This window comes from Phaseolus vulgaris, chromosome 7 (assembly GCF_051622355.1).
Source record: "Phaseolus vulgaris cultivar YP4 chromosome 7, ASM5162235v1, whole genome shotgun sequence".
Taxonomy (NCBI): Eukaryota; Viridiplantae; Streptophyta; class Magnoliopsida; order Fabales; family Fabaceae; genus Phaseolus; species Phaseolus vulgaris.
Genome location: NC_143504.1, coordinates 865651 through 893565, shown reverse-complemented (window position 1 = coordinate 893565; position 27915 = coordinate 865651). Strand labels below are relative to the sequence as shown.

At 31.4% G+C, this 27915-nt stretch overlaps 4 protein-coding genes across 7 annotated transcripts; 1 reads left to right on the top strand and 3 right to left on the bottom strand.

The window, feature by feature from the left end:
• Positions 1–842: 842 nt before the first annotated feature.
• Positions 843–4951, bottom strand: CLPS3 (CLP-similar protein 3). Its single transcript, XM_068633962.1, has 10 exons — positions 4567–4951; positions 4413–4481; positions 4197–4292; positions 3542–3783; positions 3273–3411; positions 3092–3148; positions 2758–2892; positions 1915–2150; positions 1326–1370; positions 843–1248 (listed from the first exon to the last, which is right to left on the bottom strand). Exons 1-10 carry the CDS (start codon positions 4774–4776, stop codon positions 1161–1163), a joined length of 1317 nt encoding a protein of 438 aa, XP_068490063.1. The 5' UTR covers positions 4777–4951; the 3' UTR covers positions 843–1160.
• Positions 4952–9189: 4238 nt separating this feature from the next.
• On the top strand, positions 9190–13755 carry LOC137828062 (uncharacterized). Of its 3 annotated transcripts, none has more exons than XM_068634480.2 (5): positions 9190–9374; positions 10173–10605; positions 10727–12710; positions 12850–13056; positions 13230–13755. In XM_068634480.2, exons 2-5 carry the CDS (start codon positions 10262–10264, stop codon positions 13551–13553), a joined length of 2859 nt encoding a protein of 952 aa, XP_068490581.1. In that variant the 5' UTR covers positions 9190–9374; positions 10173–10261; the 3' UTR covers positions 13554–13755. The 3 variants fall into 3 exon arrangements, with proteins under 3 accessions (XP_068490581.1, XP_068490583.1, XP_068490582.1); XM_068634482.2 differs by lacking the exon at positions 9190–9374 and adding an exon at positions 9441–9576; XM_068634481.2 differs by lacking the exon at positions 9190–9374 and having other exon boundaries at positions 9586–10605.
• An 801-nt stretch (positions 13756–14556) lies between these two features.
• On the bottom strand, positions 14557–17839 carry LOC137828055 (Nitrilase/cyanide hydratase and apolipoprotein N-acyltransferase family protein). The gene is made up of 9 exons (XM_068634470.2): positions 17591–17839; positions 17292–17428; positions 16766–16894; positions 16534–16592; positions 16055–16167; positions 15891–15983; positions 15612–15714; positions 15002–15084; positions 14557–14762 (listed from the first exon to the last, which is right to left on the bottom strand). Exons 1-9 carry the CDS (start codon positions 17780–17782, stop codon positions 14721–14723), a joined length of 951 nt encoding a protein of 316 aa, XP_068490571.1. The 5' UTR covers positions 17783–17839; the 3' UTR covers positions 14557–14720.
• Positions 17840–20773: 2934 nt separating this feature from the next.
• LOC137828059 (uncharacterized) lies at positions 20774–22535 on the bottom strand. 2 transcript variants are annotated; one of them, XM_068634478.2, is made up of 3 exons: positions 22253–22448; positions 21870–22096; positions 20774–21495 (listed from the first exon to the last, which is right to left on the bottom strand). In XM_068634478.2, exons 2-3 carry the CDS (start codon positions 21965–21967, stop codon positions 20796–20798), a joined length of 798 nt encoding a protein of 265 aa, XP_068490579.2. In that variant the 5' UTR covers positions 21968–22096; positions 22253–22448; the 3' UTR covers positions 20774–20795. The 2 variants fall into 2 exon arrangements, with proteins under 2 accessions (XP_068490579.2, XP_068490578.2); XM_068634477.2 differs by having other exon boundaries at positions 21870–22535.
• Positions 22536–27915: the final 5380 nt, after the last annotated feature.

Here is a 27915-nt window from a genome sequence, read left to right as displayed (position 1 = left end):
AATATCTATCTAGGGTTTCTTATGAACATTTGATCTCTTCAATTCTTTATTTTCAATTTTGATCGCTCTATTTTTTTGATTTTAATTTTTAAAATTCTTATTTTTGTGTACGCTTGTTTTAATTTTTTATACTTTAACGAACTAAAATATTTCTCGATAATACCTTAAATGAATATATTAAAACTATAGTTTCAATTAGATTAAAAATAAAACATACGTAAAATTTAATATTTGACAAAATTCATGTATTTTCTAAAATTTAATGACTGAACACGGAAAAAAAAGTCAAAAGGATTAAAATTACAAAATTACATCCTCCTTCCATAATTATAATATATTGTTTTAGATTTTTTTATTTTCTCTTATAATACTTTTTTTTAATGATTTCGTGTATTAATGATTTTTTCCGAAATAATTTTAATTGTTTTCGTCCATAAATAATAAATGCTATGAAGATTTAAGAATTAAATAGTTTAGTTTGAAAAATTTAAATGATAATTCTATTATTCTCCCTTTATACATTAATTATTAAAAACTAATTTTGAAAATAATATTAAAACTATAGGCCAATTTAGTATTATTAATTAAATGAATTAACTTTCTTAGTTACATATATTAGGAATAGAGAAATTTAAAAAACAAAATTGTAATCTATAAATCTGCAAATATCCGTGGCAAGTAGCACCATCGAATAACAAATTCACAACACCCTCTTTAATAAAAGAGGAAAATTTGTTTTTTCAAGTGACTTTGCTTTTATTGTTGACTTCAAATTGAAATTTCCCTTACATATACACAATAATGGTGGACAATGGCTATTAAAAAATAAAAACCAGTAAAAGTAACTAAAACATTGTTAAGATTTTATTTATCAATTTCCAACATAAACTAATCTGAACATAAATAGATATTCTAATGTTAAAATTGAACATAACAAAATTGTCTATTGCGACATGGACACAAGTTTAAAAATGACTGTCACCTGGTTCTGCTGCTAAGATTTGATACCAATAATCATGAGAACTTTCCACCATGCAAAACAACTGCTCACAACAGGTTCTAAGCTAAATTTAGTATTTACATTTGATCACGACACAAAACTGGCGAACCAGAGAAATAAATGTGGCGAGTGATTTTCTGGTACAACACTGTTCAATAGTTCATGTTTCTAGCCATGTTAAGGATCCCATTACCAAATACTTGCTTGGAAGTTCTCCAGAAGACGGAGCAAGGTATGTTATCTTCTTTCTGTATACAAAACAACAATGCAAGCATTCATCATAAACTGTAAAATGAAATGAATCATTAAGTGGAACGATACAAACCTCTGAATGTCAATGTCTGTTACATAAACGAACCCAGCAACATTGCTGCACCAGAAAAGACATGACATGGTAAGATGATGTATACTTGTGGAAGCTAGGAATGGAGAAGAGGGGCATAATATTCTGAGGCTTAAAGCTGATTTCCTATTTTTTTAAAATTAGACACAAGAGGTAATATATACACAAGATTGGGTATTCATAAAATTGGTAGCTTTGAATGTCTCTGAGGAATATCTCAAGACAGGCCATTTGTATGCATAGAAGTGTCAACAAATCAAATAAATAAAGTTTTAAGAATAATCATTTCCATAAAAGCAAATCAAATCATATTGGATAGATAATATTTCAGGTAGACTTCAAATTAACAGCATCAAAAGTCACCACTTTCCATTTGGCCCACACTGCTTATCAGATAATAATTGATGCACAAATCTCTCAAGTGTCACCATATTTGTACAAGGGACAACACTATTCCTCACACATACAAGCAACCACATCACTTTACAACAAGCAAAAATACTTGGATCAAACTTACTAGGCTCAAAGAAATTTAAAACTTAAAAGTGATTAAAATTAGAACCGTGATTACCTGGAAATGATCTCATCAGGTTCCTTGGCAAATGAGACAGCAAGGACTAGATGGAGCAAATCACGATTTATGTTTACAGGTACAACTCTTGTTGGATCTGCAGCAGGTTCTGCTCCAATTGGCAAGGCTGAGCGTGGAGCCTGTGGCCCACCACCAACTCGATAAACAAACAAATCACTAAAATTTGCAATATTAGAATGTGGAGAAAGATCATTTGAAAGGCCATAGAAGTATTCCTGCGTCAAAATCAAATGGCAGCAATTTCAATTAGACCAAAAATAGTCAAACAGGAAGTTGTGTTAAACAGTGTTCAGGGGAGGAGAGAAAAGAAATCCCTTATCCTACTACACTCCCCAAGGCTAATAAACAAATTGTTCGTACTGTAAAAGTGATCTACTGTCAAAGTAGTTTTCAGATTGCACAACAATACACTTTCTAAACACCAACTAAGGGTACAAAAATATTGAGGAAGCCACAAATTTCATGATAAACAGAAAACAAGTGTCAACCGTTTCACTATGTTGACAACAGAAACATTCACTCAAATTAACAATTCTTTTTTCATTTAGACTTTTCATTACAGAACCATTGCTTGTAAGTTATAGTCATTACGAGAGACTTTTTTGTTACTTAACAATGAATTTTTTTATACACTACATATTTCTGAACACTTAACATACCCGGGCCAAAGAGTAATAACATACTCCTATATTAACAAATATATTCAGTAGAAAAATAAAGAAACTCCACCCGATATTCAAAAAAGAAAAAAAAAAAGAGAAGGAAAATATCAATTTGAGGTTAGCATGTGGAAGATATTCAAAAGTAGACACGTAGGTTTACCCTTATCCTATAACTTCTGGCCTTCTGCCTGACTTTTGCATTCCTAGATACAACTCCACCCGACCTCTGAAGTTTCACAACATCTACTTTGGGCTCACTCTTAAGCACATCTTTGAGCATGCTGCACAGTTTTTCCTGTAAGAAGTTCAAAGGAAAAACTGAGATACTGAGCTTCTACAGTATGCAAGAATTAATAACATGTACAAGGAAAGTATGATATTCAAAAAATGATAGTGGGGATCTTTGGAACTGTCTTTCAATGCATAACTAATATAGAATATAAAATGATGGACATGTTAAAATAGTACACAGTATAGATATACAAGGCACATACCTGACCCAAAACCAAGACAACATTGGCCTTGAATGTACGAATTGCATGCAAGAGCAACTGCAACAGACACACAAAAAAGAGTGAGCGAGGAAAGAGTGCTATAATAAAAATTAGCAGTAAGTTGTATGTCTGAACAGTGATTAGTTTAGCAGTAATAAGGTAAAGTTCAAAGGCCAATTACATCATAGCCTACTCCCTCTATCCATCCCATAGTATTTATCACCATGCCTGAAGCTCGAGATTCAGCATTTCCAGTAAATTGTCTCTCAATCATCCCTGAAAGCTCCTTGACAAGAACTTTGTACAATTCTATGTTGTTGCTGGAAAAACAAATACATTAGCATGGATTTTCATTTCCTTAATGTGCTACCAATAACTTAAAAAGTTCAAATCAATGAAAAAGTTTATATAATTTTGCCTGCGTATAATAGAAGTTAAATCACTAATCACCTTGGAGTTGCGTGTCCATAAAAGTAAACAAGAGGCATTTCAAGCGGAATGCCTTCCACAGGATCGATGGGCATTTCAATTGGAGTGGCAGCTATGCATCCAGGAATTGTTATAGAGCCTTGGCCAATATCCAAATCAACAAAGGTAGGCTTCCAACCCTGTTTAGCCGCCCAACTAAGAAGCATCCTTGACAAGGTACTCTTCCCAGAATCAGTAGGTCCTACAACAATGACCCTAGGACCCTGAAAAACAAAATTCACACACAACAAGCTTTACAACTCACATGAAAGAATGGCATGACAATCTATGATAAAATCACAAGCTTTCAAGTCTCTCAACACAATTATGTACAATGAAGCATTATTTTTCATAGTTCATGTTAACATTGAAAATTATACGTCACACAAAAGTAACAACAAACACTTATCATGTCAACTTATAAGTCAACCAAGGTTCTAAAACATGTCCATGGCCACAAGTTTAGCCCCAACATAAGGGTTTAAGAGACTCCACCACCACAACTGTGGCCTTGTCGGTATGATTTGTCTGCAATTCCCCCACAATATCAAGGAAAAATAGACAAAACCACAACCATAATTTAATATGCATGATCTCAACCATCCAGTCAATTAACCAAAATGCATAAAAAAAATACCTGAGAAGATTCATAATCATCAGGTGATGAAGCTTTGGCACGACTTCTTCTTCCATCCAGTATGGCATGCACATTTACATAGCTAACCATTGGAGTCTGCACTCAAAAAGTTGCACTCTTCTAATCACTGATTTCTCAAGTACTGTTATATCTTTTTTTTTTCCTTACCAATAATCTAGAAACAAAACATTCAATAGGGCTACTACAATGGCTTACCTCATCCGCAGTATAATCAGTTTCAGTCCCACCGTCCATTTCAATGGTTGCACCAAACCAAGTAAACACCTGAAACAAATAAACATTCCCCTTATCAAAAGAAACAGAAAGGAAATGTGAACACAACAAACAATTTGATTGAGAGAGAAGTTACAGCAAACTTGAGCCTGGGAGGAAAATTGAGCCAGATTTGAGGAGGAAGCTCGGTGCCAAAAATCTCCGCAGTGCCATCAAGGAGTCGAAACCGAAGTGGCGCGTCGTTACCCACTTCTATTCTGAGTTCGCTTTCTCTCTCCAATTTCACTTGCTTAATAGTGGATGCAGAGCCCGAACCACCCACAGGACCTGCACCACCGTAAGCCATTTCCTTTTCGTCTCTGAAACTCCAATTTCACTTTCTCTGCTTCGAATCAAAATTCTATGGCGTTAGGGTTTGCCGATGGAACGCAGAGGAGTGAAGGAAAAGGGGGAAAAAATATTAGAAACAGAGTATTCAAGTTCCTTGGAAGAGGAAGAAGAGTGAAATGAAGATAGTTTTTAAAATTAAATTATTACATTATTATTATTATTATAGTATAAAATTATAATTATATAATAAACTACAATGTATTTTATAGTTATATTGATCTAGTTATGTAAATATATTATTATGATATATTATTACAAAATTATAGATTTTTTTATATAAATATAAATATATAATATATTTTCTTATTTTATAAATACTTGCATAAATGTTTTATATAAATTAATTATATAACATTAAAATATTATAAAACATTATATATTTCTTTTTTTATTATAATGAAATTACAACTTTCATGTTGCCAAATCTAAATTTAACATTTATTTATTACTATCCAATGTATTTTATATTTAATCAATATTTTTTATTTAAAATTTAAATGTATTGAGATTAATTTTAAATGATGTCTAATTTAGTTCTAAGAAATTGAAATACTCAAAAGTTTTTGTATAATTTTTCAGAGTATTCAAATTTTATTTATCTGTTTATAATACTTTGACTATTGACTCATATAAAATAGTGAAATAAAACTTGAATGCACAAATAAATTTAGGTCTAAATCCTTATATACACAATACTCATGATCCTCAATCAATCTAATATATAATTCAAATAACATAAAAACAAATTGCTGTAAAAAAATAAAATAACTTTGACCCATCAAATCTAATAGCAGATGGATCACAAAGACAAGTAAAAGAATTTTCATATTTGTTTATTAGTTTCATAATGATACTCTATAAAAGACTTTGTTCTCCCTGTGGCCATGCTTTGAAACCATTTCTAAAATTCTCCTGTAATGTCTTGTTGTAAGGTAGGTTATAAAAATATTATATATGATTTTGGGTTGATAATTAACCAAACATTTTGTGTATAAACATATGTGAGACACAAAAGTTGGGGACATGGGAGACACACTCATGCCATGCTACAATTTAGAATTGAAAAATGTGAATCTATATAACCAAAAAGTAGGAGTTATTTGGTGAATCTAATGCAAGAAGAAAATGCTAACATTGTGCTTGGAAAACACAATCAAACAACTTGTTACTCTCACACATTTTTTTTATGAGTAAAAAACAATAAATAAATATAAAGTATTTAAGAGGTGACTTAACTTTTGTATAAAAATTAAGAAGAAAGATAAAGCAACAAATATTTAATAAAGTATAATTTATACAAAACCAACATTTTATATAATATGAGTATGGGAAATACTTATGATTTCTATCCATCTATTGAATGTGAAGAACTAAATAATAATGTCCATGATGAATGAGATTTAAAAATCAAAATTATACATATGATCAAATATTTCCACTTATTTATAATTTTTCTCTTTCATTTGTTCTCGCCAATTTGAGGTCGGTCGGAATCTGGATGAGCTCCTTGTGGTCTCTCTTCAATCACCTTATAGAATATGAGTTAAGAGTAATTATTGTATTGTTTATTAAATGTCGTTTATTAGATGATATTTTTTGTAGAGCATAATCTTGTATGTATAGACCGAATTATAACCTTTCAACCTTTAGTCCATGATTATGTCTTAATTGACTGATTAAGGTTAATTGATTGAGATCCATTGATTTGTTCTCCCTCATAATGTTAGATACATAGACTCGGAAAACGATCATAAATGACCAACTATCGTGCCAGATCCATGACCTAAGAGAAGTGATCTTAGATAGGTTGTTTCCCTATTTAGAATGATTTTTTAGTGAAGATAAGCTATTAACTAATTTTATTATAGATGATTATATTAAAATAGAGTGAAGTTTAAGTGATTCACAACAAATTTTAATTATATATATGTGAAGTAAATCATATTTTTTAATTTTATTCATACATAAAAACAACATCTTTATAATCTTTATAATACAGATATTTAAATTAAATAGTTTTTTAAGAGATTCAACTGTGAACACATATAAATGAAAATTTAAAAAGACATAGGCAAATTAATTATGAATTAGCATAAGTATGAATTCTTTAACTAAAGAATGATGTAAAAGGAGTATGTTTTTTTTTCTTTAATCTAAATAATTATAGTAAGAAAATTATTAAAATAAGTTATTAATTTTTTTTAAATAATAAAAATTGTAACTTAAATTGTACTATAACATTTATATACAAGTTTATATAAAATATTTTAACATCATAAAACGTTAGACAAGTTCTAATATTTTAATAGTTTTCTTATTACAAAGATTCAGAAAATCTAAAATTTGAACTAAAAACAAAATCCAATTATAAAGAGAAACAACAAAATATATTTAATCCAATAAATAAAATACTTTCACAGTGATTTATACTTGATAAAAAAAAAGTTGTTAAAATTGAAGTATAAAAGTGAAATTAGGTATAACTTTGTAAAACGTGACAAAAAAAGACAAAGATTTACATAACAGTAAAAGTGAGGTTCTATACGTTATTTGTGCACTCCTTGTCTGAGAAGTGAAACAGAAGATTCATTCTCTTTTTCTCCGTCAATCATGCTCATTCAACAATATCAATCATCATTCTAAACAAACAAATTCTAAATATGTTTCTTAGTTTGTAGTTAGTATTATATTGTTTAAAACTTTATATTAAAAATAATTTATATACATTTTTTTTAATCTTCTAATACACCTTTATGTAGAGTCTTAGACCGAATTCGATGCAGTGTGTTGAATGATCACTTCACGATCTCATTTTAAAGGATTTTTACTCCATCAATACAAATAGTGGAAATCTCGAACAATCTGCATGTGAGTAAAGGAGAACATTTATTACGAAAGAAGGTCAGTAACAAGATCAGATACAACAGAAACTAAAGGAGAAGATTAATATATATATTAGAGAAGTCAAGAAAAATAGACAAATAACACATTAAGCTGCTAAAAATACACTTATTTTTAGCTATTCTTAAGCTACAAAAATACACTTATTTTTAACTACTCTGAATATTCTGTGTTTGAAATCGTCTAACACTTTTAAACATAAAATCGTAACAACCACTTAATTTTTTAAATGTAGTGATTAATTCATGGTTAAATTGTTTGACAAAATAATTGAGCATTTCTCTTTGTAAATTGGCATCGATCCACATCCATTATTTCTTCTTCAGTGGTGTTTCTCTTTTATGGCACATAATTATGGGTGGCATAACCTTTTAAATTTGTACCTTTTTGTCATGTTAATAATAATCAGAGTGAAAAATGATTCCTCTTGCAGCTGGTGCATGATGTTCATAATCATTCCTTCCCTTTATTTCTGCAATTTTGTTTTCATACTAATCATAACCGTGACTGTTTTATTATAAATTATTTGGAGTATAATGAAAATGTAACTTTTTTTTTTCATCTAATATAAATTATTATATGAACAATATTTGCGAAATTCTGTAAAACCTTTTTATATATATTTTTATTTATAAATATTTCTGATTTTTTTTAAACAGTGAATTTTGGTGCAAGTATTTCGATCTCAAGTTTGTTGAGATATTATCCGTTTTAAAACCTAGAGTTCCGTTACAATTTTGTAATTAATTAAGAAAAAAAATGTGTATTTAAAGTATCATTGATCTCAACTCCTAAACGATGTAAGACTACACATGTACCAGAACAAGCCCGTCAATGATCGATCTATAATCTCTTAAGATATTATCACTATAATCAGTCGTCACATTCAAAATATTATCAAAAAAAAAATCATTATATTCAAATTTAAAGTATTGTATGAAAATACCTCAATGATTCATCCTAGATATATGACCTCATGTGTATATTTATTAAACTTTAATTAAAATATTAAAACACACTAATAGTATAAAAAACTAACGTGTACATTAAAATAGTGGTAAAGAAATATTAAAAAAAATGTTAAAACAGGTTTTTTACATGATGTCGGGTATGTTTTGTCCAGACATCTGGATCTGCATAAGGGTTGAGACATTCCTAAAGTGTCCATTTATTTTATTTCTTTAATTCTTTGAAAAAAAAAATGTTAAAAGAAATAGTGTTAAAAATGTGAATAAAAATGTTGAGAAAAGTTAAAGTGTGAGTAGGTGTGGGCCCCAGTAGTGAGTGAGTGTGTTGAAACGACAATGATAGGGTGCGCTGCGCATGATCCAAGGAAACAACGCTCCTGTGCTGCACGCATATTCGGCGCGGCAAACGAAGCTTTTGAATTTAATTTCATTCCCATTTTGCCCTTTTCCCTTTTCCCACTATTCCCACTCACTGCTTCACTTCCAATGCTCTTCACACTCCTCACTCTTAATCATTATAATAATTTATTCCTCTTTTCAAATTCACACCAATCATATTTTCCGTTACCATTTCTCAGTCAAACCTTCATTTCTTTTTAATTATTTTTCTTCAATTAAAAACCTTGCAATTTTCAATTCCTCTGCACAATCTTCTTCTTCTTCTTCTTTTACCGTTTGAAACCTTGTGAGTTCCACTCTCTCTCTCTCTCTCTCTCTCTATATATATATATATATATATGTATGTGTTTTTTTATTTGTTTTTGTTTGGTTCAGTTTGTGTTTTCTGGGAAAGTTGATAAAGGACAATTGGAATTGGAATTGGAAAAGTGGGTTTCACTTTTTTTTTTACTCTGCCTCACCCACGTCAACAAAGCCCTGAATTTCAGGTTTTCTTGCTTTTAGGGTTATGCAATTTTCAGGCTTTGTGGAGCAGGGAAACTGGGCACACCACTGTTTCCTTTCTGTTCTTTTAGCTTTCCTTTTTTTCTTGTCTGAGTAATTTATAAGAAAATTGGATGATTTTAGGGTGTGGGTCTGCGGTAATTCGTTTTCTTTTGTGTGGTTTCTGCTGTTGATGTTGTTTGCTTGATGAATTAACCAGTGATGAGGGCATGTTTGTCGTAGTCATCCAAGAAACAGGGTTTTGGATGTAACGGATAAGGGTGGGGTTGAGGATAATGACTGCAGAATTAGCTTGGTTGTTGGCTGAATGTATTCTTACTAATTAACTATTAAATTACTGATTAACTATTAAATTAATGGCTGGTCGTATCCGTTGCGTTTTGATTTTCTTTGTTTAATTTTTATTTTGAAAATATGAACGTTGTTGAAATCAAATAATCAATGTTTCTCTTTGGTCTCACGTGTTCGTGCTACTCCTGAGTGTGATCTTCTTCTGTTTTATTTTCCTTTTCCACTTGGTGACTGGTTTGTATGATCTTGTTTTACCTTTTTTTATTTTCTGTGTTTTGCTTTTCTGTAGTAGACTGTCATTTACCTTGGTCCTGGAAATCTCCGGAAGCTGACTGATTTGATGAGCTTGTGGTAGTGATTGGAGAGAAGGTTTAACGCATGAAGAAACTATTCTTTTTCAAATCTTCTGCATCTAGCAGTGGAAGTAACAACAGTGCAGCTCCATCGAAATCAACAAATAAGCAAAAGGCATGGGATAGTTTTTCCGAGGTTGGAATGAACAATCATGCTTATGGTAAAGCCGATGATTATTTCCAGAGTCCCAAGGGCTTGTTGTCCAAAACTCGAAAACATGGTTCCGATGATCAGAGTTCTTCCGGCGGTCCAGATCTTAGGAGGAGCAGGTCATTGTCGACATCTGCTTGCCAGTTCAGAGATCCAACCAGGTCTCCTTCAAGCAGCATTGTTACTGATCCATATCATCAATTTGAGCATTCATCTCGGTGAGACTTGATAACCTAACTTTTGAAGCATATTGTTGACAGAACTCAAGCTTATTCCACGTTGTATTAGCTATATTTTGCACATATTTATTTTGGTTTAACTTTCTATGTGTTATATCAGTTCTCAGGCTCCTAACTATGAGAAACAAAAGCGGGACAAGCCAACACAGGTTTCAGTGTCTTCTGTCCAGAATTCACACAGATATGAGAGACCCAGGTCTAATAGTTCTTCAAGATCCCATCACGAGTCATCTGGGAACTCATCAACTTGTTCCAGCAACATTTCAAGTAAGGTTGTTGATCGATACATTGATGGAGAGCAGCATCCGGAGGAAAGTAGACCCAGGAACAATTCACAAAGAAATAGTAGTAGACATGGGAGCTATGGTCTGAAGCTTCCTCCAAAAGTTCAGCTTACAGCACCTAATTCACCAACTCATGGAATCAAAGATAAACCTAGGGTTCATTCATTTAGAGAAGCTAAAGTTACCCGCCATCATCGATTCTCGTCCCGAGATTGGACAGAGAATGGTGTTGGACCAGATTCCCCAAGGAGTCTTGCAAAAAATGTGATCGAGAGACTTTCTCAGTCCTGTGATCTTGCCAAGACATGTTCGCAGAATGTTAATGTTGATAATCCAATCACAATTGAAGATATCTATTCTAGATCTGTGAATGGACATTATGACTCTGATTTTGATGATGCTCGGCCGAAAAATAATTTGTTGGATGAACCATACAGAATGACAAACGGCTATCATGGTGTTGATGGCAATTTTGAGGGTTTAAGCTGTGAACCTGAAGAGGATGCGGATGCAGAACTAATAAAAAGATCAAAGGAGGCTGAGGAGAGGGTTATTTTTCTTTCAAAGAAACTGGAACGAGAAAGCTTTTTTCCTGATGGTGGTTATGATGTGTCAGCACTGATTCAGACAATCAGACATCTACTAGAGGAGAAAATAAGCTTGGCTCTGGAAGTTTCAACCCATCTAAGGTCTCAAATTTCTGACAGAATCTCTGCCAGGGAAGAACTTGGCCGTGTAAAAACAGAACTTGAGTATCGGACTCAGAGACTAGAAAAAGAAAAGAATGAGATGCAGTCAGCATTGGAGAAGGAATTGGACAGGAGATCAAGTGACTGGTCATTTAAACTTGAGAAGTACCAGTTAGAGGAGCAAAGGCTTCGTGAGCGAGTTAGAGAGCTAGCGGAGCAGAATGTGTCACTTCAGAGGGAAGTATCCTCTTTAAGTGAGAGGGAAATGGAAAGCAAAAGTGTGATGGCATACAATGACCAACAACTCAAGGCATTGACTGACAACACAGAGATAATGAAAAAGGAGATTCTGGATTTGCAGCAAAATCTCTTGGAACTACAAGAGAAATATAAGGTAGCCGAAGAAAACAGGGATTGTATCCTAAGAAATTTTGAAGAGAAGGAGAAGGAGTGCAAGGAGTTACACAAGTCCCTGACAAGATTATTAAGAACTTGCAGTGAGCAAGAGAAGACAATAACTGGATTACAAGATGGGTTTGGCGAGGAGCTTCATAAAAACCAGCCCATGGAGAGTGTTGACAAGCATACTGCAAAAATGCGAATGGAGCAAATGAGATTGACAGGAGTGGAACTAGCCTTGAGAAAGGAGTTGGAGTCTTGCAGGTTTGAAGCAGATTCCCTTCGCCATGAGAATGTAATACTCTTGAACCGGTTGAAAGGTGACAGGAAAGAATGTGTTGCTGCTACTTATAGACTAGATAAAGAACTATGGACCCGCATCTACTGCCTTCAGAATCAAGGCCTAACAATGCTAAATGAAAGCACATACTTGTGTTCAAAGTTACTGGAATTCGTTAAAGGGAAAGGAAACCGTCGTCGCCAAAATGTCCAGCTGGATCAAGAAGTGATTGGAAACGGTTTAGATGGGCAATTTATTGTTGAATCCGAAACTAAAATTCAGGGGCTCAAAAGTGGAACTGAGGGTTTAACAAGGAGTTTGCAGACGATGTCTTCTTTGTTGAAAGATAAGTCAAATCCATTGACTTCTAAATTTCAATCAGAGTACATAGACGATGGTAAACTAGCCACAATAAATGATCAATTATCTGAGGTAAATTTCTTCAGGATGTTTTCTTTAGTGGTAGTTTTATGGAAGTACATTGTAAATCTGCGTGTTGATTTATTTTAAAATCTGTTTTACATAATTTGTTCATTGAAAATTCATGTCGATCATGTTGTTACTTGTATAGGATATTTTAAGAACTGAACTTAAATCAGAATGTTTGGTGACGAGTTTATTAAGAGAGAAGCTGTACTCTAAAGAGCTCCAAGCTGAGCAGATGGAAGCTGAACTTGCTACAGCAGTGAGAGGAAACGACATACTTAGATCTGAGGTGCAAAGTGCTTTGGATAATCTTTCAAGCGTAACCCACAAGTTGAAGGACCTCGAACTTCAGGTCAGTCAAACGTAACCCACAAGAGTATTGGATTTTATTTATTAAATTCATCTAATGGATAATACATGGTGGTATGTCGTTATTGCTGTCTTGTGGGTAAATAACTTTGTAGTTTTTTCAAATTGCTATTACTTAAGCCTGTTAACCAATCCCCTGGAAAAATTGTGAGGCAGATGTTGAAGAAAGATGAGAATAGAAACTGCCTTCAAAATGATCTGCAAGAGTCTAACAGGGAATTGACAATCATGAGGGGAAAATTGCCCAAAGTGACAGAGGAGAGAGATTATATGTGGGAGAAAGTGAAGCAATATAGTGAGCAGAATATGCTGTTGAACGCAGAGGTCAATGTATTGAAGAAGAAGATAGAGTCACTTGAAGAAAACAACCTCGAGAAGGAAGGTCAAATATCCATCTTGCAAGACTCCCTTGCCAAAAGACCCTTTGATGATCTCCTTGGGAGTCCTGAGCATAAATTTTTCGGTACAAAATTACTATAATAGCTTGTTTTCTCATAGGCCAATTTCATTGTTCATAGTTACCAACATCTGTGAATGAGTTTTCTTGTCTTTTTTTTTATTTGTTGCTCTTTTTTAATAATTTGTTTCAGAGTTTTTCTTTACATATATATGTGAAGTGTAAGATCGGACAGAAAAGTTAAAGAATATAAAGTTCCATTTCCCCCAATTCCTCGGGGAATCACTGTTGTCTTTATGGCAAAAAGAAATGTTTCTGATAGTTGCTCACATGAAAATATTAGTCCCAGCAGAAAGTCAATATCGAATAAATTTATTTTGTACAAGCTTTATCCTTAGAGAGTTTTGTTATTACACTTCTGGTAGTTGAAAGAGGAATTACTGATCGTTGATAAAAGTATAGATAAATGACAAATCATGAAGGTGGTGAGATTTTACTCCTAATTTTCCTATCAAGAAGCATGAAAATCAAAGCGTCAAGCAGGCTTTTTATGTTTATGTTTATTCGTAATTATTACCAGTTAAATACTTTTTATTTGGTACATGAAGAAAGTGAAAAATGATGAAGGAAACTACTTGGAATATACTAAATAATGTCCAAAGATCGTAAAAGTGGTCAGGGGGAAGATCCCAAATAGTTTCATTTAGCAGCAAGAACATCTGCAACACCATTCGCGTGGTTATCTATGTACAAAGACAATGACTATAGCCATTTTTCATTTATAGTATCGAAAACAGTTAAATAAATATGCTTTCTATTTTTTTTTATTGGCATAATATATAATTAATTATATCCACCTTAATAACTTTTTTTAATTATCTATCTTTACAAGAAAAAAAAAGTGCGAATTCACACAAACCGCAGGATAAGTTTAATCTCAGTACAGTGTAATACCCTTCATCAAAACTTTGCACAAAAAAGGAGCTTTGCAATGCACACAATGAATCTAACCTCAGATTGTGGAAAGAAGTACTAGATTCTGTGGAACTTATAAAACACATACATGGAGCAGCATGCACAAATGAGTAGAACATAAGAAGGCACTTAATCACTTATTACCAGAGTCAGAAATTCACATTTGTATATACCATCTTTAAGGGAATCTAATATGGAAGTCTCATTTTTCATTTGGTACATAGAAATCCCAGATTTTTAACCATGTACCCCTTGTTGACTGGTCCAAATAAGAACTATAGAGATGCAGCTTTCCAGAAGTCAATTGGCATCCTTTGCTGAAACCAAGAACAAGTGTAAGCACAAATAAAATAGTAATAATGGTAACAAAACCAGTGCTCCAATAAAAACAAGAGAAGTGAACCACATATTTTTCCAACACTGTTTATTTTTAGAGAGACTAATATAAATTTATGCAATAATAAAGAGTCAAATAATGCATTGTTAGCATTGCTCACTACTAGAATCCATGCCTGCATAGAAGTCCCATGGTTACAGATACTTGTAACAAACTCACCTTGGCAATTGGCATTTTCTCTCTAACTGAATCAACAAGTGATAAATCAATATCAGCTACTACAATGCCTGTAGACAAACGATCTGAAAAGGAGCATAAAGCCAACCATGGAATTCAGCAAACTTTGGTTTAAACAAAAGAAAAATTGGCACTGCAAGAAACTACATCAAGCAATACATTCTTTGAACCATGAAGAATACATAAACTTGTATGCTGCTATAAAAAAGAAGTTTTAATGTACAACAAATTCATAACAGCTGAAATCTCCAAGACCAACAATGCAAGTAACACCAAAAATAATCTTCTACCAAAGAAAACTGAAGCAAGATTATGTCTTTTCCTATAACACACTCCCTTGGGAAACTATGGCAGTTCCCATTACCTATTTCTTTTCTCACATGCTTTTAAATTGTAACGAGTTATAAATGATAAGTTTCCCTGAGAACAGTTGGGTCTAAATCCCATAAGTAGTGAATGGTCTCTTACTCAGACTACTAAAGCAATGAGAAAGAAAATAACTAGGACAGAAACTCAATGAATTTTGTTTAGTGTGCTTTCAATAATGAATTAACACAATGAACACGACACGAGGAACTGTCGGGTTTTTTACCTGGTAATCGGCCAACAATTGTCCCCCATGGATCAATAATTAATGTGTCACCATAGCTTTCTCTTTTATCACCATGTTTGCCAGTTTGAGCAGCAGCAATGACCTGATAATTCATTCATCAAACCACATTTCCATAAAAAAGTGCCAAAGAAAAAAATAGTTGAAGTATATTTCCTCAAATAACTTGCCAATATCTTGTTCTAATCATAACATGGGAGATGGAAGCATGGGAGAAGAGGGGGAAGGAAAGTACTACTAAATGCAAAAATGAATTCTTACATAACATTGAGTCTCAATTGCACGAGCACGAAGGAGAATCTCCCAGTGTGCTGCACCTGTCACTTTAGTGAATGCTGAAGGTACCAATAGTACCTGAATGTTGTAAAACCAAAGAAAATTTTAGATTCTAGACAACCAAATTTAACCAGGAAAGTAATAATTACCTGTGCTTCATGTTGGAAACGTAACAATTGGTACATCTCAGGAAATCTCAAATCATAGCACACACTGAGACCAAGACGCCCAATAGGACTGTCTACTGCAACAATATCCTTGCCTGAAAACATCAGGAACATAGATTTTCACATGAAAACATCATCCTTCATAGTTCATATCATATCTAAGTGTGCTTATCTTCTCTGTCAAACACTCCCCATCTCCATTTTCAGTGAAAGGAAATGAAGTTGAAATAATAAAATATCACAAACAATTGAAGGAAAAGTATATAATTGGAAATATAATCAGAATCACATGACTAATACCAATCATGTTCTTCGTCCTTTCACTTATTTTCTTGTTCTTTTTAGAAGGATGCAGTTAGATGAAAATTTCAAACCAGCCACAGATTTTTCAGAAATTCATGGCTAAGCAAAACAAAAACTCGTTAATCTTCAATACTTCATAGAGAGAGTAAATATCCAACCTGGTTCTGTAAAACTACTTTCTTTATATACCCTTCCACCAGGAACATCTACGTCAAACCTTCAAATAAAATAAAGTAAAATTTAAAGAGCCATTGTTTATACAGCCACTATAGCACAAACAGAAAGCAGTAAATTTCTCAATTCAGGAGGCCATACCACATAAACTATATATCCAGGAATTGATAAACAATCATTTACACTACTAATAGTTGCATCATTTACTGATCTTACAGGTGTATCTTTCTATAAGAGCTTCTAATTTTCCCAGTCTCATCCACTATAACGTGAGTATTACACAAGTGTTGAGGATCAGATCCTTTCTCTTGGAAGCCTCCAAGTGACAACCAAATGCTGGATTCTCTGCAGTGCATTACAACATGTAAAGTATTAACATTTTCCACAAAAAAATGCAAAAAAACAAATTGTTTCACACCCATGAGGAGTCTTAAAGTGGATTAAAAACTCAAAAAAACCTCAATAAAGTGCATTAGAACATGTAAAGTATTAACATTTTCCACACAAAAAATGCAAAAAAACAAATTGTTTCACACCCATGAGGAGTCTTAAAGTGGATTAAGAACTCAAAAAAACCTCATTATCTGGAAACCATCATATTGGTTCCAAGGATGAAAGGCCCACCAATCCTCAATCAGAGAGGGTTTGGAGGGTGAAGGGTGCAAACACTTTGTTGGTTGGATGATTCACCATTGAAGAGTTGAAAATTGAAGAAAAATGAAGAGATGGGTATAAGTATGACCTGGCCAGAGAGCAGTACTGGTTCATAATTGGTCCATCCAATGGTTGAGCAACACTAACACTGTCCCCATCCTTGGTACCCACATAAGAGAAAGCCTCAGGAAAACAAAGCAATTTGGCTCCAGCTGAAGCTGCTTCCTTTGCACACCAAACCCAATACTCAGTACTACCAAACAATCAACAGTAAAATAACAGTAATTCAAAAGAAAAACAGAAAAAAAGGAGGATATATAACAGAAGAGGAAAATATGAGAGAAAATAAAGGGAACCCAGAAAAGAAAAGATGGAAAAGAATCAAACTTTGACGAGCCCAGAGCAGGTGGCGAAATTGGCGGCGAGGTCGCTGACGGATGTCATCTGGGCCGCCGCAACTCGGAGGGAGTTAGGAGAAGGCATGGCCATGGTTGTGGTTGGTGAGAGTGAAAGTGATGATTTGGGAATGGAAGAGACGAATCCACCAATGGAATTGGCTTGCACACAATGCATATGCATTACATTACATTCTATTACAACACCATCTTACATCAACCAACTCATAAGTTCTTGGTCAAATCCTAAGTTTTTTTATTTTTTATTTTAAAATACTCACAACAGTAATTAAATGTTATTTTTTGAAAAAGATTTTGTTAACACCCAAAAAGTAAGATAAATACAGTTGAAAAACCATTATAATAATATGATAATATCTTACATTAAAAAATAAATCATATATGATTAAAATAGTTAAGGTTGAAATTGAAATTAAAAGTTGAAAAATCAAATATATAAGTATTATGAAATGGAGAAAGTAATATTTGTGTTCATAATGATCATCTTTTGACTACTTTTAATAAAATAATATTTATATTCCTTAATAAACATTAACTTAATTTATATATTTTTTTAATAAATAATAGTCACTTCTTTTGTTTTGTTTATAAAGCATCATATTGATTCAATTTTTTTTTAAAAAATATATAAAAACTAACATTGAAATTTTTAGAATATTGAAAATAAAGAATTTTAAGAAACTTTTAACAAAATTTTATACTATAAAATTGTTCAAAGAATAACAGTTCTACATCCTCCTTCAACACAAAGTAGTGAAGATAAACGAATTTGGACTAACAACAAAAACGGAGAGTTGAGAATGAAATTTGTACAAAGAGAAGAAGACAAAATTTATAGTTACATAAATTTTATCTTGAATTTTAGCTAAATCAATCATCTTTAACAACCCGAATTAAATGTGAAAATACAAGATAAATTATTAGATAACTTTACTATTGAAAAAATATTAAAAGAGAGATACGAAATATCAAAACATTATGTATGATATAATTTTAACTTAGATAAACATTTCCAATATAATTCTAATTTTATGATATGAAGTAAAATAAGTTAAAGATATTACATACACATAACTTTAGATACACCAATATTAAGAGTAAGAAGAGTTTGTTACCATTATAAGCTGATATGTTTGTGGTTATAAAAGAGATGATTAAGACTTGAATTTGATACAAGAAGAATACCAATGTTTGATATATAGTGCTTATAAGTGAAACAAATCAATACTTTCAAAAAATACATTAACATAATCTTTATCATAGTTTTGATTTTTAAACTTTGAAATGTGATCGAAAATCCTACTTATTATAACATATCTCAATTGTATATTATATTTTTTCACAATAAATACACTTGATAAGAAATGATAAAAATAGTTTATTTATAAACATATTAAAATAAAGATAGTAAAATAATAATAAAAATTTCACTATATTTTATAACTATGCATGGGATGAAAAAAAACCTAAATATATACATAATGTTGTACTTAAATTTGACCTTTACTACCCAATTAAAAAAAAATTGTATAAAAAAAAGCAATGGATAGTTGTAAAAGGAAATAACAGAAAAACAAAATTGATAAAATACAAAATTAATGATTTGTTAGTTTCCTTCTAAAAGTTTGTTTGTGATGTCTATATCGATCAATAAGAATCAATACAAAAATATATTATATAATACGAAGGTGAAATTTTGGATATTTTTTTCATCTTTAAACTTTATTAAGTCTTTAGGATTAATTGTAATATATTATATTTCGAAGTTGATAATAATATTTTGACCTATTAAAGTAAGAAACTTAGTTGTTGATTATATTTAAAATTGAAATCTTTAGTGCATGAATGTAGAAAATTAGTTGACCATAACTCAACCTACCATGTAGCTTTTAATTCAAAACAAACTAGGTTGCTCAAGTTAAACTAGAATTATCTACACTTTTAATCATGTGATTTTTTTTTTGTATTTTATCTGTTAATCGTGTGATTTTTTGTATTTTTTATTTTAATAAAATGGTATGAATATATTTAAGTAAAAAAATAGAATATTTATTAGGTCCAACTTAATGAAATCCAAAAGAAAAAAAAAACATACAGGCTCAATATAATAAAAAAAATGTAAACTTATTGACAAATATTACATTAACTTATCATAACCAATTATTATGAATACAAATTAGAGTTTGCATTTTTTTTACCATGTAAAATTCAAATAACGTATTATAAATAAAAATTAGAGTTTGCAATGTTTTTCTGAAATCATACAGTTTATACTAATTACTCAAAATACAACCTCTAAATTTTAATGCTAAAAGCAATCTAAAATGTCACTATGGTAAATTGGATTTCATTTATCTTATGGTATGGTATTAGAATTTTATCCATTATATATAAATATATATATAATATAAAATTAAGCAAATATAATTTTAGATAAAAAAAATAGACCTACTTGCTTTTTCAATGAATTAGTAAGTAAATATTGAAGATAATTGAAGAACTTTTACATTTTAATTAAGAATGTTGATATCTCAATAATCATACATCATATTTAACTAGAATTTTTTTTATTAAAATAGAACAATTTTAAAATTGTGTTGTGTACAATTGTAAACTGTAAACTGGTATGTTTGACTCAGTTGTCAAAATAATATTTTTCTTTCACAACAAAAATTAAATGAAAAAGAGAAGAGAAATGATAAATGTAAAATCAAACACTACTTAGAAATACAGCACAGCTTTTCCCAGTTGGCCAACCAAAACATTTGCAGTGTGTTATTAATGTGCATGTCTGCACCTTAATCACCCTTCTGATTCTGTACTAGTTAGTCTAGCAGCTATATTTGGAGTTCCTTTCTTTCAATATAGATTTTGTTTCTTGTTTTTTTCTTCATAATCTCTCATATAACCAAAACAATACCATCTATTTCTTAGATGGTGGAATGCAACATATATAATATAATAATAAGATTGCATGAAATATGTTGTTACTTAGAAAAGTGCAGAATGAAAAGATAAGTTTACAACTGTTATAAGACATCAGGTTACAACTCTAATTTTATACTGTATAATTCTAAGATTATTCTATTTATCTCTTCATTTATAATCTGGTTCTTCATTTGTAACTGGTTCAAAGTTGTCAAAATATCACCACTTTAAAATTTAACAGAATTTATTTATGTTCTGCAATAACTATTTAGATTACATCCATTGAGCTTGAACTTAAGAAGCAATGGTCCCTTTTGTGCCATATCAATATGAGTTACAGCATCATATGCATCTTCACTCCCATCTTTTCTACATGAATTCTCACCCCCCTTTTGCTGACATCCTTCAATCACAGTTTCAGCATAATAAAACTTGTTCATCCTATGGATCTCCTCTAAAGTACTGTGCCTTGCCACTGCTAAAATATCCACCATGGAGCGTTTCTTGCATCTCCCTTTATGCCTTCTGCATTTATCTTTCACTGCCTTGGATGATGGCAATAGTGGACTTCTCTTGTAAGCATGATGAGTTGAACTTGGGAGGGTACATGTGTACGCTGGCTGAGATAAATTAGCAGAAACATTGCTGCAGTGATGCTGATTTCCCTCTTTCACTTTGTAGTCAGTGTCATTTTGAACAGTTTGTGGGTGGTAACCATAGAGATGTGGCACTTCTGCTTTGCAGGAATCAGCTTCTTCTTCTTTTTTATTGCTATTACCATCACTTGATGAATGCATCAAGTTAGGATCTGGTTCAGAAAGTGAAGTTTGTGGTCCAAGTGGTGGCAGCACCTCCTTAAGACCATGTTCAAGACACAATTTCAAGTGCTTCTCATGAAATGGCCAGTTTTGAAGGAGATTTCTGTGACGAGAAGCAAGAACATACTGTCTGCAACATAATTTACAATCTATCATCGATAAGAAAAAAGAATCATTTCATGTCTTTTTCCACTTGTGTTCTTCAACTAGCCTTGAACAAACCTTCCAAAATCTAAACACAGTTTTGATAAAATTCGCAAAGCAAAACAAAAGGAGTTGATGAACAGAGAATAATCATAAGCTTAAGTTGTGTACTTGTGTTGGAAAGATTATAAATAATAACCTAAAACAAACATGTGCTGCTTCACACCTTAGAACATAATGCAAGAGATCAATATAGAACATGAAATAATGGAAAAAAGAAAGAGTAAAACCTCATTCATAAATTGAAATGCATAGAAATGTTCATGGTAACTATTTCAAGTTCAAGTGCATTATTAGTACCTTAATGAGAAGGGTTTAACACCAGCTCCAAAACCCGTTTGTTGTAGCAGAGATTGAGGAACCGCAGGTAGGTTTTGGTTTTGCTGCTGAGACATCATTCGGCACAAATATTGCAACTTTGCAAGTGGATCTCAAACTAACCTCTCTAAATTAATATTCAGCCAAAAACCATGAAACCCCAGTTCTTGCCTCTGAAAAAAGCTCCATAAAATGACCACGTGAGATACCTACGACACACAAAAACAAAAATCAGAGATTCCCCACCACAGAATCTGCATGTGGGTACGCAAAAGATGCTCAATTTATGGCAAAAGAAAAAGAAAAGGGATGAAAAGGTGAAACTCTTGAATGAGTTTTTGAACGAAACACAGAGTCCGCTAAACCTTGAAGCTTCAGAGGAAGAGAAAGGGTGTGCGAGGGAGAGAAATGGGTAGGGTTTCAAGAACACGAGTATGGCAAGGTGAGAAACACGGTTTCAGTGTTTGAAAAGAAAAGAGAGAGAGGAACTGAACTGTCTGAGAAGTTGCAGTGTGGAATATGTTGTCTTGGTAGTGTTGTGTTGTGTTGATTTTTCATTTGGGTTGGTTTTATTTTTGTTGACTTCATCTAACTATTGCTAACTTCTAACAGTGCAACTAAGAGAGGGTTATTTTCGTTAATTTCAACTGCTATTCACACACTCTAGAGTTTTGGTGGCATGTGGCAGTGTCCTTAACAACCCCAAAACAGGGCACCCTCTTGAACTTGGCTTGTCCTAAACCACCAATGCACTCATCACATCTATTTAAAATTGGGAAAAATGGTGATTTACAGAAAATAAATTGGGTCATATCAGATATTAGGGTAAGTTATTTACCAATATGTGTTAGTTAAAGTAATTTTTCTTGGTTCACATATAGATTTTAGAATCTGTCTATAGCTGTTTTTGTGTTAAGGGTATATTAATAGTTAAATAAAACTAAGGGAAAAAGCAGATTTTGCTTAATTTGCAAATAGCAGATATCTGTCAAGAAGTGCTAAAGAGCATGTATCAGTATTCAAACTCAACCTCTGCAAGAGAAAGTACAACCAACAAGAGTCTCAGATTTACCTCTTTTAAGAGAACCAAGCAAGAGATACCTATGTGCTAGATCCTACCCTATTTTATTTTCATATTCTACATAGTAAGCTGAAGAATGGGGTGGATTTAATAAAGTAGAATATAGCATATTTTTTGGAATTTCCAATGTTTTACTAGTTTCAAATATTCTATCATAACAGACAAAGAAATCTAGAGCAAATGTAGCAAACTTGGTTCAGTTGCAGCAAGATTTATTACATTCAGTCTAGTTTGTTTATGGTTGTAATTAAGTCTCCAATTCTGCAATAAATTGAAGTTGCTTGAAGAGTATGCAACATGGACAAAGTCCTGATATAGAAAAAAAGATACACAACTTCTGTCATCAACTTCATTAATAATTTACCTTAAAGCTAGCTAGCAATGTTTGCATTTCTTTTGGGTTTAAACCACATTATTTTTTGTGAATTTGGTGTCAGTTGATTCATATGTTCGATGTTAATGTTATCTATTTTAATTCACCCCAATAGAGATTTAAATGTTGTGCAGTGAGAAGCACAGTTTCATGAGCTTCATATGGCAATCTTTTTTGTTTTTAACTTTGCAATATGCACGTGTGAAGTATAATCATATATATTTGCATGCATGCGTTGAAATGTGATTTGAAAGTTATTTCCTTTTGTAGGTCTTGAGAATTTGAATTCGAAAACCTATGTATTAGTTTATAATAGATAAATCCCACCTTATAAAATGGTTTTATAAGATGGATTTAGATTTTTAAAGTTCAATTTCATCATATAAATTATATTATGATAGCACACATAAAATACCTGAGAAGTTTTTGCCAATATACACTACATATACCAATATAATCGAAGTCTTTGCCACAGAAAAAATTACACGAGCTTGGTGTTTCCTCAAAAAGTTTTTACAATACATCATAACAAAACTAAAAACCAGATAAAAATAAGCAAATAATGCAGAATCTAAATACACATTATTATTTCAGTAGGATCTGTAGCTAGCTAGTGAATACTACATGCATGCATGTTAACCAATACTCAAATCATTCAACTGAGTACAGAGACTACTTATTCAAACTTCTTATTTCCATTTTTGGAGTCTCTTTATCAGTTCAACTCATGTCTTATACCAGAAACATAGCACAAGACAGACATGGAACAGTTTGAACTAAATTAAAGCAGAAATCAAACTCAAGCCTCAGATTTTGAAGTTGATCCAAATCTGGGGAGTTATGTGTTCATATGAAAATAGAGAATAGGTGGAGAAAGCAAAAATTTTCAGCAAGAGAAAATAGAGAATCTGTGTAAAAAGCATGCAGATTCATTTTCTTCAATTTTTTTGAGAGAAAATTAAGGTGCTCTGACTGCTCCAGAGTTCATACTTTGCATAAGTTACAATTAAAGTGGTTCAATCTAGAGATTTTCATAGCAAAATCACTTTTGTCACTATTAAAACATTATTAAATAAAAATCAACTTTAAAAAATTATAAATAATTAATTATTATATTGATATATACTAATTTAAAAACTAAAAAAATTATTAATTTCTAAATTAACTTTTATTATTAATAAATAATTTTTAAATTAATTATATATAACTAGCAACTAAACATTTTAACTATACTATAAATTTGATAGTATTTACATATATGAAATTGAAGAAGGAGAAAGCTATTTCTTATCATTTCTCACACATGTTAGATTCTCATGAACATACTAAAAGCATGGAATTTAATCAAATAAAAATGTTTTTTTTATAAACGTTTTATTCTTTTTATACTACTTTGAATAATAAAAGTTCAAATAAACACAACCATTTCTTCTATGTTCGGTTTTTCCACACTTTGCATCCTTTGAAAGTGAAAAAAAAAATTAAGAAGAAAATAAATAAAGAATTATCTCGAACGTTGACCCTCTTAAAGAAACTCAGAAATTCATTTTTGGAATATACTTTGGATTCCTATTCACATGTACCTAACATGAGTTTTTTATGATTATTTGTGAAAAAAACAAATCAAAATAAGCGTAAGAAATAATAAACTATTCGTCGTTAAACAAATAACGTGTTAAAGAAACTCAGATTTTTGGCACACTTTTGATTAATACATAATCTGAAGTTAAATAAAATAAAGTAGTTTTTTAAACTTGTTTAAATTTTACACAAAACTTAAAAAATGTTCATGAAGTCAAGTTGGGTCAAACCCAAATATTTTGTTTCATAATTAACTCCGAATTTATTGTTTGGTAAGAAAATTAGATAATTAATATTTATTTATGTGTTAACAAATATAATCTAACATTGTACAATTTGCATTCCTAATATCTCATCAACTCATGTTTTTTCAAGATAATCACTTCTTATGTAATAAGATAAATAATTTGACAGTTTTGAATTATATTTAACACATTATATTATTATAATGACTAATAATAAAAATGCCATGCTTATAAATTAATACATTAAATATAATCACTCACTCGATATAAGAAAAATAAGAATTTTTTGTTCGACGACTTTCGCCCCCATAAAACTAAATCTAAAATGTCTCACGAATTACTTTTTTTCAGTAAAAAATATTCTTAATTGTAAATCGTTTTTAAGTTCAATAAATTGTAAGTAAAAAACAAATATAATCACACAGACACATCACAGATGTACTACAAAAATTGGAAATAATATATTTCTTGTTATTTTAGTTTTACTTTGTTTAAACCCTTCTATGTCTTTCCTCTAAATATATATATATATATATATATATATATATATATATATATTTATAGTATTAAGAGTGCCTTAAGCTCATTTCAATCTCTCTATGCAATTTAATGTTGGAGTTAGATACATATATATTGAAGTAGGGTTAATGCATATACTGCACGTAAAGATCCTGCTGTAATGATAATTATTCATTTTCTTCACGATAATTTACTTATTTTTATCTGATTATTTCATTTTAGTTATGTAACAACGCTTGCAAAATGTAAGAGAAATCTGGTTTACAAAAAGAAAAGTCTTAATCTGGTTTAGTGTAATGTTTTTGTGGCAACATATATATATATATATGTATATATATGTATATATATATATGTATATATATGTATATATATATATAGAGAGAGAGAGAAAGAGAGAGAGTTTCTCTGGTATTTTATGTACTTCATACTGTTAACTGAGAAGTAACTTCATTTATATGCATGCAACATATACATATATATGTATGTATATATATATATACACATGCATATAGGCACTTTAAAAATAAGAAGGAATATTGCAGATGATTTGGAATTTCATTGTAATGAAACAGGCTAAGCACAAGACATGAGACCCAGCAAACATTTAACAAAGGAAATTATAATGACCTTGATTATAAATTTTGAAAATGAAAACATCCATTACATTTAGTATATATATATTTTCCTTTCCCAGTTCTTCTCTTTACTTCTTTATCAGAACTTTGTTATACGCTTTAGCCACTTCAATTTTTTATTGCAGAAGGTTGGAGACTTAATTACCATAAAACTGGCTAAGAATCTTGCTATAAACTGCACCAGATTTTGCTATGCTTTTATGATGTCAGAATAGTGATTGATCTGAAACCAAAAAGCATTGGAAATTCCAAATGATATGTTATATCTAAATTCTGTTGGTTATGAGCCTTACCAACATGGAAATAAATTCACCATAGGATGCATGATAAGATATCATATTATGTAGTAATGAAAAAATGTTTCTTTGACAACTAACATCAGTTTATAACTGCAATTTTGATTAATGTAATTTCAAATTATCAATTTCAGCAAAAATTATTTCTCATGGTGCATCATTGTCAACACCATTTGAGGGAAAATCTGAACTCTTCTTATTGATTGTACTTTCTCATGCAGAGGTTGGATTTTGCATACAGATAACTCTGTGGCACTTCTATATCAGCCATTTGAAAGCAAAGCATTTGCATTGCCTTGGAACTTGCTTTTTCCCAATACTTAAAAGCTTATATATTAAATAGATAGATTGTTAAATTTATAAAGACCAAATGAAACTACTTTGTTTGACCAACATAGCATTCCCTTAGCCAACTATGACCCAATTCATTTTCTGCAAATTGCCTCATTTCCCAGTTACTATAGTTGAATTTGGAGCATAAGAATATAAGTGATGAGTGCATGATGCTTTAGGATAAGCCAGGTGTAAGAGCATGCCCTGTTTTGTGGTTATTAAAGAGGCTTAAACATGCCACCAAAACTTTAGTAGTGTGTTATGAATAACAGATGAAGCAAACCCAATAAATTTCAGTTTTTTTTATATGAAATGACAAAAATATCTTTTTATTTTTCATATCATATCATGAATAAAAGATTGTGTAGTGAATCAAATATATCATTATTATAAGAACAAAACCAACCCAAATGAAAAGGTAGACAAAGAGGCCAACAATAGGAAGAAACAACACAAGAATAACAAGACAGCATTCTACAACCTTGTTTGTTCTCAGTCAGTTCCTCATGTTTTGCTTACTTTATATATCTCTCTCTTTTATGTTGTCTTTCTTTTCAATCACTCAAATCGTGTTTCTCATCTCGCCATGCTCGTTTTCTTTAAACCCAAACCCTACCCATTCATCTCTCGCCATTTGTGTGACCCTTTCTCTTCCTCTGGAGCTTCAACATTTACCTCACTCTGCCGTTCCTTTCCTTCAACAACTCTCCATGCGTTTCATCTTTTGATCCGTTTTTTTGTTATTTTTCCCATAAATTCACCATCTTTTGCGTACCCACATGCAGATTTTGTGGATGTTAATAACTAATTTTGTTTGTATGTCATAGGGTATTGCACCTGCTCATTTTATGGAGTTTTTTCTTGGACATCTTATGTGTTGCGTTATTGTGTGTATTGGGATTAAAGATCTCACATCGACTAGAGATCCCACGTTCAATAGAAATTAGGATATTTCATTCTTTATA

Coding starts and splice junctions, on each gene's coding strand:
- CLPS3 (XM_068633962.1), bottom strand. CDS start 4,776: ATGGCTTACGGTGGTGCAGGTCCTGTGGGTGGTTCGGGCTCTGCATCC. Junction 3,784..4,196: donor ATGATTATGAATCTTCTCAG/GTATTTTTTTTA, acceptor TTTGTTTTTCAG/GGTCCTAGGGTCATTGTTGT. Junction 1,371..1,914: donor CCTGATGAGATCATTTCCAG/GTAATCACGGTT, acceptor TTTCTGGTGCAG/CAATGTTGCTGGGTTCGTTT.
- LOC137828062 (XM_068634480.2), top strand. CDS start 10,262: ATGAAGAAACTATTCTTTTTCAAATCTTCTGCATCTAGCAGTGGAAGT. Junction 10,606..10,726: donor CAATTTGAGCATTCATCTCG/GTGAGACTTGAT, acceptor GTGTTATATCAG/TTCTCAGGCTCCTAACTATG. Junction 13,057..13,229: donor TGAAGGACCTCGAACTTCAG/GTCAGTCAAACG, acceptor ATTGTGAGGCAG/ATGTTGAAGAAAGATGAGAA.
- LOC137828055 (XM_068634470.2), bottom strand. CDS start 17,782: ATGCATATGCATTGTGTGCAAGCCAATTCCATTGGTGGATTCGTCTCT. Junction 16,168..16,533: donor AAGTAGTTTTACAGAACCAG/GTTGGATATTTA, acceptor TGATGTTTTCAG/GCAAGGATATTGTTGCAGTA. Junction 15,984..16,054: donor GTTTCCAACATGAAGCACAG/GTAATTATTACT, acceptor TACAACATTCAG/GTACTATTGGTACCTTCAGC.
- LOC137828059 (XM_068634477.2), bottom strand. CDS start 21,967: ATGATGTCTCAGCAGCAAAACCAAAACCTACCTGCGGTTCCTCAATCT. Junction 21,496..21,869: donor GTTAAACCCTTCTCATTAAG/GTACTAATAATG, acceptor ATTATGTTGCAG/ACAGTATGTTCTTGCTTCTC.